This window comes from Cystoisospora suis (genome assembly GCF_002600585.1).
Source record: "Cystoisospora suis strain Wien I chromosome Unknown contig_1915, whole genome shotgun sequence".
In the NCBI taxonomy this organism is placed as follows: Eukaryota; Apicomplexa; class Conoidasida; order Eucoccidiorida; family Sarcocystidae; genus Cystoisospora; species Cystoisospora suis.
The window spans coordinates 33,632-51,027 of NW_027154715.1; the positions used below are offsets into that span (position 1 = coordinate 33,632).

The 17,396-nt window shown below is 43.6% G+C and overlaps 2 protein-coding genes across 2 annotated transcripts in view; both read right to left on the reverse strand.

Annotated features, from left to right (window-relative positions):
* Positions 1-1,660: 1,660 nt before the first annotated feature.
* CSUI_004171 (uncharacterized protein) lies at positions 1,661-7,487 on the reverse strand. The gene is made up of 4 exons (XM_068064364.1): positions 5,744-7,487; positions 5,061-5,217; positions 4,370-4,523; positions 1,661-3,685 (listed from the first exon to the last, which is right to left on the reverse strand). Exon 1 carries the CDS (start codon positions 7,199-7,201, stop codon positions 6,101-6,103), a length of 1,101 nt encoding a protein of 366 aa, XP_067923662.1. The 5' UTR covers positions 7,202-7,487; the 3' UTR covers positions 1,661-3,685; positions 4,370-4,523; positions 5,061-5,217; positions 5,744-6,100.
* A 1,325-nt stretch (positions 7,488-8,812) lies between these two features.
* CSUI_004172 (wd g-beta repeat-containing protein) overlaps positions 8,813-17,396 on the reverse strand; it is an 11,272-nt gene continuing 2,688 nt past the window's right edge. The window contains exons 2-6 of the mRNA XM_068064365.1: positions 13,740-17,072; positions 11,997-12,519; positions 10,622-11,595; positions 10,018-10,393; positions 8,813-9,500 (exon numbers count right to left, since the gene is read on the reverse strand). Of these exons, the coding sequence (XP_067923663.1) occupies positions 9,334-9,500; positions 10,018-10,393; positions 10,622-11,595; positions 11,997-12,519; positions 13,740-17,072 (5,373 nt within the window). The 3' untranslated portion in view covers positions 8,813-9,333. The remainder of the gene's footprint in view (positions 9,501-10,017; positions 10,394-10,621; positions 11,596-11,996; positions 12,520-13,739; positions 17,073-17,396) is intronic.

Here is a 17,396-nt window from a genome sequence, read left to right on the forward strand (position 1 = left end):
AGCAAACACAGACTCTGATCTCTGATGGCAAAAATGCCGTAGATCGATTCTCTATTCTTGGATAAAGAGAGGCGACTTCACAGGGATCGTTGTATTTCCCCAAAATCAGAAGATGGCCAAAGAAAGACCACCATGTTTTCGATCCTAGACAAACCGTAAGCATGCGGATGCGTTCGAGTGTGAATTTGCGTGGGGCCGACGAAGAGAGTTTGACAACTAAGTGAGAGGATTCCAGCTGACGTGAGAAGGCTAAGCTTCCAAAGAAAAGAAGAGCTAACGGAAAGTAAGTGTTTATTTGTGATCACTGGCAAACAGGGAACCAAAAGGACCCTCACACAACCTCATCGTAGGCCTGCGCAAATGAGTTTCATCCTGGTCCCAAGGACCTTCAATCAGCTAGCTCCCGATGTAAGATCTACCATCTTTTAGCTCTCTGTAAAAGAAAATTTGGTCCGGTAAAGCAGTCATCCCTAATTTCAGTCAGGCACGAGATGGCCGAGCTTTGAACGGGTATTTCATTCCTTCGTGGCTCTGTAGAACTTAAGCTTCCACGGGGTGATAACCTTCTGACTTCCCCTCTCGGAGTTGTTTTCCCATCCTTCTTGTCAGTCTCCAGCTAGTGCACGTCCTCGCTGATAGCTTCTTCTCATTAAGTTTGGTCGTTCCCCGTAAGCAACTGGCTTTCGAGACTCACGAGGCGTAACCTAAGCCGTGCCTCCGTGTCAGTGTGGCGTAAATCTCTCCAATTTTCAGCAGCAGTGGGTTAGACGAGCTTCCCTTCCAAGGTGCCTGTTCCCTGGCTGATATACGGCGTACGAAGGGACATATACAAAAAGAAACCCAGACAGCGCCGGATGCGCTGCATTGCACATAATAGACTCGAGGTTCTCAAGAATCAAACTGCGTGCCAGCACGCAGCCACAACAGCAGATAGACAATTGACTTGTCTCCTTTGAACTAGTGCATACATCAGGTACAGCCATCCTTCAGCTGCTTGCCAAAGCGAAGTCAAGTGCTGACAATCAGGAATTCCTTGCTTACTCTCCTGAATTCTCCTCGCCTTCTCACTAGCCAATAGCAGCCAACATGAAAGATTGCACAAACCCGAGTCTTGCAACACGCGTAAGATGCGATGAAGCGCCTGAGCCATCTTCAAGACACCTAGATCTTCCATTATAGGAACGACAGCGTCCAGCCAGGATTGAAGGAAGATACAATGCCAGTGATCCGCTCTGTTTGAGATGACTCTTCAATCGAACGTTGCTTACCTCGCGCTGTGTGAACAGATTCACATCCCACTTGTCATTCAAGATTCAACACTGAAAGTAAACTCCCGATCTCTTTCTAATGCGTGTAAGCTGAGATAATTTTTTAAAGGAACTCGCGAATCTACAATCTCTCTCCCGCTTTTACGAACGAAGGCTGTCCAGTTCGACAGCTCTTGAGTCAGTAGCGGGGCCGAAACTCAAAGAACGCATCCGCCATTGACAGACACGTCTGCTAACAAAGTAAACTCCTTTTTCTCACTAGTGGAACGAAGGGGAAGAAAAAATGGCGCAATCTACTTAGGCTCTCACGCGACTTTCCCCCGGCGGATGTACACCGTCAGCCCGGCTTGAATAGCTCAACCAAAAATCCTGATCTCCACGTCGGAATCTGTGCCACCTCCACCCCGCAGAAATTGACCACGAACTTCCTGCCAGAGTCTATGACTTCTTTCTCGTTTCTTTCTTTTTTTCACAAGAGTTTTTTTCTACGGCTTCACGTCGCAGATTCTTTATAGCTGTCGTACGTGTGCTGTGAAGGACCGTGCGCGACCTGACCTCCGGCTGTTTAAGAACCGATAAACGTTCCTCTTTCTCGCACCACAAAAACACCCTGAGAGCTATACTTACGTGGTATGAAAATCCGACCCCTCTATCCACCAGCCTACTTCTTCCCCCGTCCATCAATCAGTCTCTCACCTGTTTCTCTTCGGTTCGGTTGGAGGTGCCTCAGTACATTCCAAAAAAGCACAAACATCACGAGACTCCTTTAACAAGAGATAACTCACTATACCGCCAACAACATACAAAGGACCCGGGAGATCGACCTGTCTTCTACCCATCATCCCCGTCTAGCACTCCCTCTTGGTTGACCTTCTCATTTCGCACTCCATGCATGAAAAGAGAGAACCCTATCAGTCCACGTGAGCCGACTACACGATCACACCGGTCCATCATATCACCAAGAGTGTCTTTCTGTTTCTACCTTAAACTGATCGATGACTCAGCTAGAGTTTGGGCACGATCAAACTTCAGATTAGCTCCACATAAATGCCGGCGTCCTTACTCCAGCTGCACACCCTCTATCAGAGGGTTCTTTCCCTTCTCAACGATATGTCTAACAGACATATCCAGTCGAGTACGTAAGACACAGAAGCAGCTTCTTTCACCTTTCTCTTAGCTTCAACTGTACACGAAGAAGAAGGAGTCGACAAGCTTGCATACTCCAACTTGCTATTCTGCGCCCCACTGACCGATCCCACCCATGTCTTCATAGTAACACTCCCGTTCAGCAGACACGACTTCGTTTCTGTTTGAAAGAAAAAGGCCTACTACACCATCATAGATTACCTATGGAATTGAACACTTCTTCTTAGTCAAAATTCATCATGAAACACCAGAAGGGGAGGGAGGTGAGCCTTTGCTTTACCACTTTGGCTTTCGCTTTCTTTTCCAGTCAGAGCCGAGAAACATCTCCACCGCCTATGTACATATCAGGGCTCTTCTAAAGACTTCATCCACTTTGATTGAACTTTATGACGTCATTATGTCAAGAAAATCGATCTTCAGTCCTCCCTCCTTTCAGAAAGAAACCAGACTGAAAAGTCGATCAAAAAGGAAATCTCGAAGCTTGTTTCGCAAACCCTTCCGTAACTCGCGCCGTGTCAGGCGTTGTCTTATGAACACCCATCCTATTTTGGCTCCAAAGATTTCTTATGTTATTCTTTCGAGATATTCATTTCCTCTCTATTCGAAGCTCCTCCCTTATGATAGCCTTGCTAAACACTTGAAAGAGAATGATATACACAGAGCAAGCCAAGGTGCTCCTTTCTACAAACTTTCTCTCTTCCATCTCATTGCCTGCCTACATCTCTTCATTCTATCTTATCTTGTTCATCTTTCTCCATCCATCACTAGATACTCTCTCTCTCTTTCTCATTCAAACAGCTCTTTCTTTCTCGTTGTGTTTTCCTCATGTCTGTCTGTCTGTCTCCTACCGACTCCCTCACTCCTTCTTTTGGCTCTCCGGATGTCTCACTAGGGGTACATACACTACACCCATAAGCTTTTTGATGTGAATTTTGCCTTCGTGATCTTTCGTAACAGATACAAAGGTCTGACCACCTCCATAACTTCCAAACATGGCACCTAAGAAACCATGTGACTGTCTTCTCCCACCTCCTTCAGTATCTTCTTCTCCTTCTACTAAGATACGTCCATCGATGGTCGTCTCTACAGGAATCACCATCTTCCCACCCTTCGCTAGTTGATCTATTAAAGCTTTCGGGATACTTGTCGCAGCTGCCCCAACATGAATAGCATCGTATGGAGCTTTCTCAGGCACGCCTTTCCATCCATCTCCAACTAACAGCTCAAAGTTGGGATTCTTCAGCAAACCTGGATAGGCTGCACTCACTTTACTGCAAGACAAAGAGAGAAAGGGCGGAAGAAGAATGAATGAAAGAAAAAGAGGAAAGACATAAAGAGAGAGAGAGAGAGAAAGAAAGAAAAGACCTGAAAAGTGAATGGCGTCTTATAAGGGTGATATAGAAACAAGACAATAAGACGAAAGAGGAAAGTGTGTTACATTGACATCCTTGTCTTCTTGTGGCGAGGTACTCATTCATCAAGATCATTTCATGGAGGAGAAAAGCCATGCTATCAAAGACTACAGAAAGATAAGAGCAGAAGTATTGGTGTATGTGAAGAAAATACATACATCTGTACATATACTCATGAGGAAAGTGAAGTATAGCAACTACGTTTATATGTATTGCCTTCCACTTATGCCTCCTCCCTCACCTTGGAAAATCGACAACATCTGCATATCAATAGCTATCTATACATGCATATGCATGGGAACCTACTCAGTCTTACGCTGCACTTGAGTGATGAGGGAGATCACCGGAATATACGCCTGTGTCTGTCAGGTGTATGTACAACCGAGAACTGAGTGATCGCTAATGACGACTTTTCTTTTCTCGCTTGGTATAGAAACAACATGATAGCCCCTACTACAACATGACTAAACCTGTAAGGACAAACACTACATGAGCCATAGCACTGTCGTTAAAAAGGAAAATTCTTCGGTCTTTAATCCTCACTCCACAGAATACTTGACAAGACCTGGAAGATAATCGATGCCTACAGCAACGCCTTCCTTCTGCCCTTCTTTTTCTTTTTCTTCTTCTTGTTTTCGCACTCCTTTCACACCAACCATATACCCCATACAAACAGTAAGATATCCAGAACCTGAACCTAAAAGAGAAACACATACAAGAGAAAGACAAAAGAGACGGGCCAGCCGATCAATCAATCGATTTGCAAAGAAGTCCCTCTCCCTCCATCGTCTCAATCGATGACGTCGATTGTCTTTATAATGAAGAGGAACAGCTATTATAACTCTCTCAAAGTGAAAGAAAGAGAGAGAGACAGAGAGACCATCGACCATCTATGCCTGACGAGAAATGGAAGAAGAGAAAAGAAAAGACGAATAGATAGTAAGAAAGACAGATGATCTACCGCGTTTCAATGGATGAAGACAAGATACATAGATAGATGGATCGATACATATAGATAGTAAGACATCTACTCGATTGCTTGCTTTAGTGGTACAGAAATAGAGAATTCTCAATCATCTTTCCTTTTCAGTCACCTTCATATATCTCTCTGGCTGCGTGTAAAAAGACTCCGAGAGAGTTAAACATGTAGACACATTCCCAGAGATCTATGTTGTATGGTGAGGAGGTCATAGTAAAGACAGATTCACGACAGAGGGGAGAAGAGAAGTCTTACCGACATCTAGAGCACGGTTCCCTGGAATTAGCTGATCTTTCAAAGCTTCGAGAGCTGCCGCATGCATATGAGGCGCAGAGATCGTCGCTGTAGATACACCTAGAGGCTGAGGTGAGTCATAATACGGACAAACCTTAATGAAGTTCCCGCGATCCACCTGCATGAAGAATAGAAAACATCACAAGGGAAGAGAAGAGAATTGAAGATCACCGAGACAAGAAAGCATCTATCGTCTCGCTCTGTGTGAAGCGACCTCACTCTATACAGATATCTGTATGTATGAGAGAAGAGCCTCAGGTGTATGTACACCTCACGCCCTTCTTCTTTTCAAAAGCTCAAGATGAATTTGTCAGAATTTGTCAAAGAAGATGCTCCACAGGAACCACCTGAAAGAAGATATACTCACTGACCACCTTTGTTGGGAATACCTACTTGACTATGAAACAATCCGGTGTACGTACACGTCACTTGAATACAGAAGAGGTTGAGGTGTACATACACCTGAAACCATCCGTCAGAAAGTGTCGGGTGAAGAGAAAACAGACACATCACGAGATAGAGTGAAATGCGATGTCTAGAGGTGTGTTTGGAATGACGATGAAGAAAAGAAAAAGAAGAAGAAGAAGTTGCATTACGAGAGAAAGGAGAAAGGTACCATCTTCATCTTCATGTGTCTTGCTTACACTTCGCATCGCTTCATAGACTCGGTCACTTCTGATAACCCCTGCTCTTCTTAGCTGATTAACGAGATCTTCATTCGAATTTCCACTGCATCTCCATGCCATTGTTTGGACTCCTGACTTTTGATAGTTCTCTGCGTCTTGTGTAATCTCGGTATTCTTCTCTTCTTCTACAGTTAGAGGTCTTGCCTGCCCGAAGTCCTCTTTCTCTGGAGTATTTCTAGATGAAGAGGAAGAAGAAAGAGAAGGAGATGCTGCCGGGGAGCGATTCTCATATACGAAGGTATGAGAAGGAGGAGGAGAGTGTGAAGATAATGAAGAGCTTAAAGAGGTCTGAAGGTTTCGATCTAGTTAGTAGTCTTAGTAGTAATCTAGTAGTTTTGTAGACAGATCTTTTTGTTTCTTAGGAAATGATACATTCACGCCTTCTTCTCGGGGGCCTTGTTGTTCCTCGGAAGTCCCGGATGAAAGATCCCCACGATTTCTTTTTTCTTCTTCTTCAGTCTTGTCTTTCTCAAGAGGCGTTCGAGGTTCCTGTTCTCCTCTTTCTTCTTCCTCTTCCTTTTCTTTCTCTTTTGTGGAAACTTCCTGTGAAGCCGCGAAAGAGAAAGAAGCCGAGGAGGGTGATCTTGGTGTCACTGCCCTCCCGGAGCTAGAGAGAGGATGCTTAGCAACAGGAGAAGAGAGAGAAGAGAATGAGAGAGATGAAGGAGTGAGGTGGTGGTTCTGGTCGGAATGAAGATTCCTTAAAAGAGAAGAAGAAGGACTGCTGGAGAAGTTGACTCTAGGTACGGAATGCTGCAGAGGAAGAAGGAAGCTCTGACGAAGGAGAGATCGAGCCCTCCCTTGACTCCCTTGAAAGGCACCCGAGAAGTTGTCCGAGAAAGGTTTCAGGAGATAAAGGGAAGAGTGAAGATGATGGATGAATGAAGAAGAAGATGGACGCGAAGCAGAAGAGGAAGAATTTGAGGTGCTACGAGAAGGTTCGGTGACGGATGAAGACGACGAAAGATTCTCACCTCCTGAAGTCTCGAGAGAAGACGCCAAAAGAAGAGAAGGAGATACCAAAAAAGATGAAGGGGTTGTTGACCCTAGTGGAATGTGAGGAGAAGATGGGAGAACAGGCAGAAGAGAGAAGAGCATGAGAGAAGATGATGGACAGAGAAGACGTGGACCATTCTTTGCAGATCGTAGAAGAGAAGAGGGAAAAAAGGAAGAGTAGAAGAAAGAGGAAACCAACATAGAGGGAAAAAGTTGAAGAAAACTGAATCGATTGTTAGAGTAGAAGACGTCCGCGTTTTTTGCTCTCTGGGGTGCTCCAGTGTGAGGTGTATGTACACTCGACATGAACGCCAAGAGAAGAAAGATGAAGATCCATATCTTCTTCGTCTTCTTCAACCAAATACCAACATGAGAAGGGCTTACAAAGAAGAATCCCCCCTCATCGTTTCTCTTCCGCATAGTGTCTAATTGACTTTGCTTTTCATAAAGACATGCAAAGAAAACGATTCCACATACAGAAAGGGCATCAAAAAAGAGCAGCAAAACAGCCAAGCCAACAGGCTCTTCTTCTGTCGCTCAATCACCGCAGTAGTAGTAGTAGTAGCTGTCCGTGTGTGTGTGTGTAGCTAATAGTGTGTAGGGAATGACAAGAAGGTCGCCGCGTCGGTTTTCTCCTCTCCTCATTCTAAACAACTACCTAGCTCGACTCGTCCTACGACCCGTACGCATGCACGACGGCGTGATCTATCAAGCAAAAAGTAGCGTCTCAGGAATACGAATGCGACGGTGGTTAATCAACCAAGAATCCATGACCTTGTTTCTTCTCTCTTCTGGGTCTCCAGGCCCGTCGAAAAGAAGATGGAGGAGAGAGACATCAAAGAGAGGAAGAAAACTTTGCGCGTGATGGATGTCTCTCTTTGTCTTCTACCAACACTACCCGTTCCTTTAGAACTCATAGAAAAGACAGGATACGCTTTTCTCTTCATAGCCTGCCTGTCTCCTCTAGACAGGGATCAGACAACTTCCTGTCGTACGATGAATACGCGGTCAAGAAGGAATCGTGGGTTCGAACCCGCACGCACACACACTTTTGACAGCCCGATCTCCGTAGACAAGAAGACACCTGGTTTATGGAGAAAAGGAGAAAGACAACAAAGACACGAAGTCGAAAAGCTCCTTATGAGATCTTTTTCGAAGTATTCAGAACAAGATTGAAACCACGAAGAAAGACCTTGATATAAAGGGCTGCTTGCTTCAGCTTAACACACCGCAGTCGTGGTTAGAGTCTCGATCTGAGAGAGAATACACCCGCCATGCTCGTTGGGTTGTGATCTCTAGTAAGATGGTAGACAGGAAACAAGATTTCTTGATGGTAGACAGGAAACAAGATTTCTTGATGGTAGACAGGAAACAAGATTTCTTTATTGGTCAGCGGGGAGGATGTGAATAGCTAGTCATAGAGAACAAGATGCGAAATGTGGTCGTGTCATGTGTCCTGTCCTCTCTCTCTTAAAAGGTAATAGGAGAAAAGCTGAATGACCGTCTTCATAACTGCTGGTGAATCGCCGCGATCTGATATAGGCAGGACTAGTAGGAATCTGAGGTGTATGTACACCCCAAGAGGAAGGACGCACCACCCTCAGCGACGATGGTTGGTTACTCCAGGAAAGGCGTTTCTTCTCATTTCTTGTCTCTGTTTCGTATGAGAGGATTGCGCGCTCTCACCTGTCCATGCAGTCGTCACTAAAAAGTGTCGTTTCTATCTTAAAATTTAAACAAGCAGCTCTCGCGAAAACAGTCTGGGAGAGAATCAAGCATCTCTCTCTCTCTCTCTTGCGCATATCAATCTCATCGCTGAAAAAAATCCGTCCAATACGGAACGAAACAAAGTCTATATCTATCTATCTATCTTTCTCCATGCGAGGAGACGAAGAAGAACTCCATAAATCTGCCTCGACACATAGCTCCATACACGCTCTTTCTTTCTTCACTATGTACGTGGGAGCCCATCAAGTTGTTGAAAGGAAAGAGCGAGCGACGCCTTGATGCTGAGCACTCGAAGAAGAAACTCGCGTAGATGGTTTTAAGGTGTCTGTACACCCGAGAGGACGAGACAACGGAGACTTAACGACGAATAAGAAGAGAAACAAAAAACGGACAGAAATATCTATCTATATATTTGAGCAAACAAATCCATGCCTTACAGGTACACTCCAAACACACGCAACTTCCATCTCTAGATCTCTAGATCCGATCTCGTTATGAAAGGATGAAGCGAAAACAAAAGCCGCTTCGGTATCGCTGCCTATTCATATACTAGATGGCTGTACTGTACGTACACCCGATGAATCGATCTATCCGTCAATAGAACGAAATGAGAAGGCGATAGAAAAATCCAGGATAGAAGAAAGCAAGAGGCCTCAGCATCAAGAGATCGAAAGAAAAGACGAGCACGAGAAGAAGAATAAGAGAGACAAGAGCGAAAGAAGGAAACAAAAAGAACTTCCAGCATGAGTGACATGAGAAACGAAAGTTTTCTTTCTCTTCGATTTTGATGAGGTGTATATACACTGCAACTTGTACAACCCAACTCAATCTTCTTCTTTTTCTTTGTTTTCCTCATCATCTGAGAACGCTGTGAGCGATGCAAGAAGAGATTCAGACGCTCTTTTGATCTTTCTCTTCCTTCGTTTTTCTTCACTATGGACACGATCGAAATCTTCTTCCTCCTCTTTTTCTTCTCGTAGCTGCTGGATATCTGTAGGTAAAGACACAGTGACAAGCAGAAAGAACAGACGTCTTTCTTTCTTTCTCTTTCAAATCTTATGATAAGGACTTAATCCAAGTCTATGTCCTATACAAATCTGTATACGTATCAGGAAGTGTAGTATCTATGTACACACATCCGGGTCTACACACTAGACATATACATCGACATACATCTATAGAGACATATACGCATACCTGTACACAAATCGATTCATAATATATGAAGAATGTATCCACCTATCTTTCTTCCTTCTTTCTTTCCTTGAGTTATCTACGAAGGAATACACTTTGACTGAAAAGATTACAGATTGTCTTTTTGCATCTCCTTCCCTTTCTCATTATGGGGGGACCAACCAGCATATCCGAATATAAGCAGATCATAGATAGAGCATTCTACCATGTGAAGACTATCTAAACACATTTCGCAGATCTTCCTAAAGCAGAGAAACACCACGCCTTCTTCTTCCTCTTCTTTCGTTCTCCTACTCTTCGGGTTCTTCTCTTACCATTCTCCTCATCCTCTGAGAGAGCCTGAGCATGTCGGTCTCGCTTCTTCTGCTTGTCCTTCTTCTTCTTTCTTTTCTCTTCCTCCTTCTCTTCTGCATGCAGAACAGCTGCATCGCCTAGAAGTCCGAGTTTCTTTCCTTCTTCACTCCCATAACTCTCGTTATACTTCTCTCTTTCTTCTTCTTCGTCTCCCTCTTTGGACCACTGACCCATTATTCTCTTCAGGAGAAGTTGCGGGGTAACTGTGTGAGAGGAGTTAGAGGATAAAAGAGAAGCCTTCGTCTTCGTCTCTTGTGAGGCTGCATGTTGAGAAGAACGCGACTTACAGAATAGGGCTGCGAGAGAGGAAGAGGACGATGAAGCAACACATGACGTCTGCACAAAACAAAGACAAAGACAGAAAGGGGAATACAGGAGAAAAAACAAAAGTCAAAAATACAGCGATTCACAGGTAACAAATCGAATGAATCTATCTATCTATCCATCTTTGATCTATCTTTAATCTATCTATCGTAGAGAAAAGGAGACTGGTATCAACCTCTCTCTTTTTCTTTCCTTTCTTTTCTCTTTCTTATTTTTCCTTCTTTTTCTCTTCAAACTTACCTTAGTCTTCTCTTCTTCGTTTTCTTCATGACCGACACCTCCACGTCGTTTTTCTTCTTTCTTCATCCTCTGTTTTACTTTTTCAATTTGCATGTACTGCTGTAACTTACGAAGAGACGTAGTTGTAACCCCCCCCTCAGAGGTCTCTTCTTCTTCTTTTTCGTCTTCCTCTTCTTCCTTGTTTCGATCTTTCTTCTTCTTCTTGTTTCCTGCATCTAAGACCATTCTTTCGTTTGCTTTAAGAGATAAAGAAGAAGATAAGACATCCGTCGTAGATGATGAAGACGCGAAGAGACGAACACCTATCGGGAAGGGAGGGATGTGTGTCGATTCGATCTGGAAATCTGCTGTGAAGATATGTAAGATAGGCCAAGATGTCACTGAAGAAGACAAGAAGAGATCTTTATTTTGTTCAAGATGAGCTGTTGCGAAAAGATTCTCCTCTACAGTAGAAGAAGGAGGAGAGAAACACGCGGCAATGATCGTTTTTTCTATAGTCTTCGATGCTAAGATCTCACGACTCCACACCGGGTGTACGTACACCCCGAGTAACTGTGTACGACAACCGCGATCGCCATCGGATGAAATGGATGTCCTACCCATAGGCGGAAGTAACAGCAAGGTATCTTCCTCTTCTTTCTCGTCCTTCTTCTTCGTCTTCTTTGCTTTCTCAGAGACCCAAGAAGATGAAGAAGAAGGATCACGACTAGAGAGACAGAACACCCAAACCTCTTGATATACAGCTATACCAGTATCCGATGAGGCAGCAGTAGTGGAAGAAGAGAGGGCATCTTGAAGAGTGCGTTTGCTTGCATGCGTGGGACTTCCCTTTTTCTCGGTGTCTCTCTTCTCTGTCTTAGCTGAGTGAGCATGCGAGCTCTTCGTTTTCGCTAAGACGACCGCAAAGTTCGAATGGCCTGGAGGACCTGCGAGGAGAATGTCTATCATAACGCTTCCTCTGCAATCGAACTCATCTGACGAAAGGAGACACATACACGAAAAAAGAAGGAGAAGAAACAGAATGAACGAAACGGAGGATATACGCAAGGATGAATAGCTACGAAAATGTACGCTGTAGGATTATGGATGGATATACATAGAGGTATGCATGTGTGAATATGTATGCGGAGGATACAGGGTGCATACATAGACCCATTGCTTCGAATATGTCCCCCAAAACACACCTACATATGTGTGTATACACAGACATATATAGAGATATGCAGGCCAATAGATACACATACATATCCATTTATCCATATTCATACATACATCTATAGTTGTGGATATCCATCCATGCATTTCTATGCATACACATCCTATCTTCATCTATATTCCTAGACACACCTTCATATTTGATCTCCATACATCCTACCTGCGAAGAAGTGCCTGACCCAGCATATGGATAGAGAGAGAAGATCATAGAGAACAATACATGACGTAGTCGCCGCAACGAGATACAAACCATACGGCGATTCAAGCAATCCTATATGTCGACATTCCTCTCGGGCCTTCTCTAGATATCTTCCGCCCTCTCCTCTCTTCTCCATCTTTTCTTTCTCTACTTTTTCTTCTTCTTCTTCACTCTCGTCCCGACGCTTCGTATCTGCATAGAATCGAGCAAGAGAATGAAGAGTCGAAGACGGAGGAAGAACAAGGGGAGATTGAAGAAGAGCAAAAGAAGAAGGCGACCAGAGAGTAATCGTGCGAGACCCATGAGCGATGGCAAGAAGAGAGGCGTCCGAAGATAAGGCGCAAGACACAGGTGGAAGACCTCGATAGGAACCTTCCAAAATACAACTAAAGAAAGAAGAAGATGAAGATGAAGAAGGCGCCCGAACTTCTCTCCAAGCTTTGAAGTATGTATCCATCGACAAAGTAAAGAAAAATCGAGGCTCCTGGAAAGAAAAGAAAGAGAAAGACGAAAGAAACAGATAGAAACCTACATACATCCATATAGATAGATGGAGACAGAGAAACACATGTATATACAGAAAGAGAGAGAGAGAATGTCTGAAATCTCTTTTCTTCTCTTGTGTTTTCTTTTATTCTTTTCTCCCTTGCTTTCTCCAGTCATTCCTTCCTCATTCCTTCTCACCTCTCCTATCTATCTCTTTTCTCTCTCTCTGTGTGTTGTATGGTCCTTCGACACCCCGCAGCAAGAGAAGAAGAAGAAGAAGAGAGGTGAACCCGAAGGAGAGCTTCAAGAGACTACTGCTCTAGAATAAAGATAGATAGGTAGATAGAGAAATAGGTAAAAAGATCTTCTTTCATAAAGAAGGTGGGAAGAAAAGACGATCGTTAGAAGAAAGAGAAGGCGGAGATCGATAAACCGAGAAGAAAAGCATTCGCCGTGTTTGAGTGTGATAGATAGAACGGCAAGAAAAAGAAAAGAAGAAGAAGATACAGCATAGGTGATACCGCCATAGATAACGGATGTATTGAGGGTAGATACCGAAAAGAGGGAGACGAAGATATCTAGAAGACACTTTGACAGATGAAGGAATAGGAGGGTGTACGTACACTCGAATAGATGAGTATATCGTAGATACATCCATACAGCATAACACGAAAGAATGCATGTGAAAGAGAGAAGGACGAAGAAAAAATGAAGAGCTCCGAAACGTAAATGTGAAAAGAAAAGAAGAAGCAGAAGAAGAAACACTGAAGAAGATAGATACATACACAGATTGAAGAGAGGTAGATAGATTAACGATGAGGAGATAGACAGACTAAAGTTAGACAGATAGACAGATTGAAGATAGGGACATACGTAGACTGCTGGCGAGGCTGCGAGTTAGCGAGAAGAAGAAGACTGATATGAAGAAGAAGAGAAGAACTTTCAATTTGCATTCGCTCTAGTTTGCGTTCACTTAATCCATCATAGATCTAGATACACACAGAGAGAAAACAGCGAGAAGAAAGACGTCTTCATTCATGAACTTTCTACATTAGAACTTTTCTGTAGAGATGCACTATCTCTTAAAGAACGAAGGAGACGAATCTCGGGCAGTTAGACTTTACACAGCCAATCTCATATCTATACACTAACTCGATCCATGGTCCAGGTGTACATACACCTGAAGAACGACTAGCCGTCTTGCCTGTCTTTTCTTACCACTGTATGAGGTTGAAGGGCCGTTATGTCATTCAAATGGAAGTCTTCTATTCTCGTTTTCACGACAAAGCGTCCACTCTTTCTTTCGTTTCTGAAGTCCGTTGAGATTTTGTTTATCTTCTTTCTCTTCTCAAACTCGTTCTCTCCTTCTGCTTCTTCATCCTCTTCTTCGTAGACCCAGAAGGTGATACAATACGTTCTTCCTTCATTCACTATAGGGCGGTCTTCAATCCTCTTCATCTCTCCGACACCCCATTCTCTCATTTCTTCTTCTTCTTCTTCATCAGCAGTAAAGTCAGGAGAGTTATCCCTTTCGCTCGCTTCTTCAGAGGTATCTTCCTCTTCTTCTCTTTCTTCATTGCTACTTGTATTCCTACATACGGTCTTCTCCTTTCCTTCTTTCTCCCTTTCTTCTTCAGAAAAAGAATTCTTGCTTTTCACTGCAGCATCACATCTATGTGATAGATCTTCTTTCTTTCCTCTCTTCATTCTCTTCTTCTTTTCATCTTTCTCTTCTTCTTCTTCTTCTACTCGACAGCTACTCTCCTGCTGTGTTCTCCTCTTCTTCTCGTTCGCTTTCTCCTTCTCTTCCTTTCTTCTATCTCTTCTTCTGCGGCCCTGGATCATCATCTTCTCTCGCAAAGAAGATAGGAGACATCGATATCTCTCCTTCTCCTCTTGAAGGAGTCGTTCCTCTCCTTTCCCGTGTAGGTTTTCTCTCACTTCAATGACTGCTAGACTCGAGCATAGACAATCTGCTGATGCATGCGTTAACGTCCATCGATTTCCAAAGTCTTCATCGATTCTTGAGGTGTACATACACTGGGGTCTTACAGGTAGATGTAGGATATGTCTATCATTGCCTTGGTCGTAGATCTGCAATCTTGTTCCATGAGAGCTCACTAGTAAAAGATCTTGCTTGAAAGAAGCTTGGAAAGAGCGATAAGGAGAAGAAGAAGAGAAAGAAGATGAAGAAGGTTTCAAAAGAAACGAAGGAATAGGAATCTGTCGATCAGAAGCAATCTGGAGTGCATATGGAGGAGAGAGAAGAGGTGTCAGAGGTGAGAGAAAAACGCCTCGCTCTTCTCTTCTAGATGAAAAGAAAGAACTTCGTTCATGTTGTAAGAGCAAGGAAGAGAAAAAGAGGTCTTCATTCTCTTGATTTGATAGCATCTTCAGCCGTAGAGACTCTTCCTCTTCTTCGTTCCTGGGAAGGCTTCTCCCACACGACTTACAGCATCGATGATCTTCTCCTATCAAAGAAGAAGAAGACATGCCATCCAAGGTCAACATACCTCTCTTACTACTATTCTTCTTCTTTCTCTTCTTCTCCTTCTCCTTCTCCTCCTCTTCGTCTTCATCTTCATCTTCTTCTTTCTCATCTATCTTTCTCTTCTTCTTCTTCTTCTCTTCATCTTCTTCCTCTTGTCCTCTCCGGCAAGCTGCACAGAGATCTCTCAAGCCTTTCTTCCTCATCCCTTCTTCCCTTTTTTCGTCTCCACCTGGGATCGGAAGTTTTCTTCTTGTTCTTTCCTCTTTCTCCTCTTCGCCATCTAAGATAGAAAGAGATTCCTTGAAAAGACTCGAGCCTTCATAAGAAGATCTCTCATCTTCTTCTTTCTTCTTAAAGAAAGGAGATGTACATGCAAGATTATCTAAAAGAAAAGATGACAACCCTCCTAAAGCAGCAGAAGGAGAAAGAGTAGAACAAGAAGAAGAAAGAGATGGTATAGACGTGCCGTTGACGCCTGAGAGAAAGAGGTGTAACGGCGGGATGTCAAGTCCTTGTATCGAATGAAGAACGTGTAGATGAACTGTATCGATGATCTTGATCGAGTTATCTGTACAACTTATAGCTAGGAGATCTCGTCCATCACCTTCTTCATTTCCTTCGTCTTCTTGGCGAGAATGCTTTTCTTCATAGAAAGAAGAAGCAGATGAGGAGATGTGAAGAATAGGAGAACCCAGACGAGGGAGAAATTGCCTTTGAAAGGCTTGCTTGATATACCAGAGAACAAGGACGCCTTCTTCTCCCCCTGAGAAGAGAATCAAGCCGTCTGACGAAAAGGCTAAACTCGTGACTGCATGCGCATGCCAATGTAAAACTACAGGTGGAGAAGGAAGAGAAGACGAAGAAGAAGAGAAAGACTTCTTACCGGTATGAGAGCGACGATGGAGAAAAGAAGAAGAATGGGAGAATTGAAGAGGAGGCGGGAGAAGGAAAGAAGAAGGAGAAATCTCGTTCTTTTCTTTCTTCTTCGATTGAGAGGATGAAGAAGAAGAGGAGCATGCAGCAGGAGTATTCTTCTTTCGAGAGGAAGCAGAGGGTGAGCTATCCGACTCTGACGATGCATCTCTCACTGTGTTGTCGTCGCTCTCTATTTCTTTCTTTTGCGCCTCCCCTTCTCTTCTTTTCGATGAGACTAGAGGGTGCAATCTTGTAGGGAGACAAGAAACAGCTGAAGAAGAGGAAAAGAGAGATTTATCATCTAAAGAAGACCAGAGAACAATACGACCTGTATTATCGCCTGCAGCGATAAACTCGTCTTTCGGGTGTATAGACACCTGGACAAGACGATCTATATGCTTCAATTGAAGAACCCTTTTCATGTCTCTTGAATAAATCAAGATCTTTCTTCCTGACGCGATGCCTACGAATCTCCCACTTACACTTACAGACCATGCACTAGGAGGATCTGAGAAAGAAAATAGTACTTTAGGGAGAAGAGCAAACGCATCTCTCTCACATGAAAAGGCTGTTTTATGAAGAGCTTCGCTTTCTTCCTCTTCTTCTTCATCTGTCTTTTCTTGAAGAGAAGAGACCAAACCGTCTTGATTTCTCTGCGTGACAAGACTTAAGAGTTCTCCTAGTTGGAGTGTACATACACCGTAAAGAGTATCATCCCTACCACTTCTTTGGTGGGAGATCACGCTTTCGTTCCTTCCTGTCTTCTGTGAAGACTCGGCTTGAGACTTTCTCTTCTTGTAGTTTTCTTGAACGAGTAAAAAGACTTCACGTGAACCTGGAGCATAGCATGCAGCTAGAATAGGCAGGTGTATAGACACCCGGCATAAAAGGTCATCTGGTAAAGGGGGAGAGAAAGCCTTATGCTGATCCTTCTCCTTCTTCCCGAGACAATTCTTTGATACAGAGAAAGAAGCAGAAGAAGACTGGTCTATCTTCCCTGGTGTATGATGATGTGGAGGACGCAAAGACCAAAGACAGAGAGAAGAATCTAAAGACGTCGATAGAAGAAGAGAGAAAGAAGAAGAAGAAGAGAGAGACGCATCGGGAGAGATCTTCCGAGAAGGGAGAACAAGCATTGACGTGACCTAAAAAAGAAAGAAAGAGCGAGAAGAGAAGGAGAAAAGAAACAGAAAAGAAGAAGAAATGCATGCAGGCAGGACACCGTGAAAAGATGAAGATCTATGTATGCTTGTATGTAGATGTATAAATTCCTGCTGACAAGATGCGTCTCAATAAGAAGTCCATGTTCCTCTTGTCGTTGTGGTGTATCTACCCTCTACAGAGATATATTTGTGTATATGGCGAACCTCTACCTTATCATCATACACTGTCTTTTCCATGTATAAGACCGCGCACACACCTAGACGTAGAGACATATCTATGTACAGCTACAGAGATAGATAGATAGA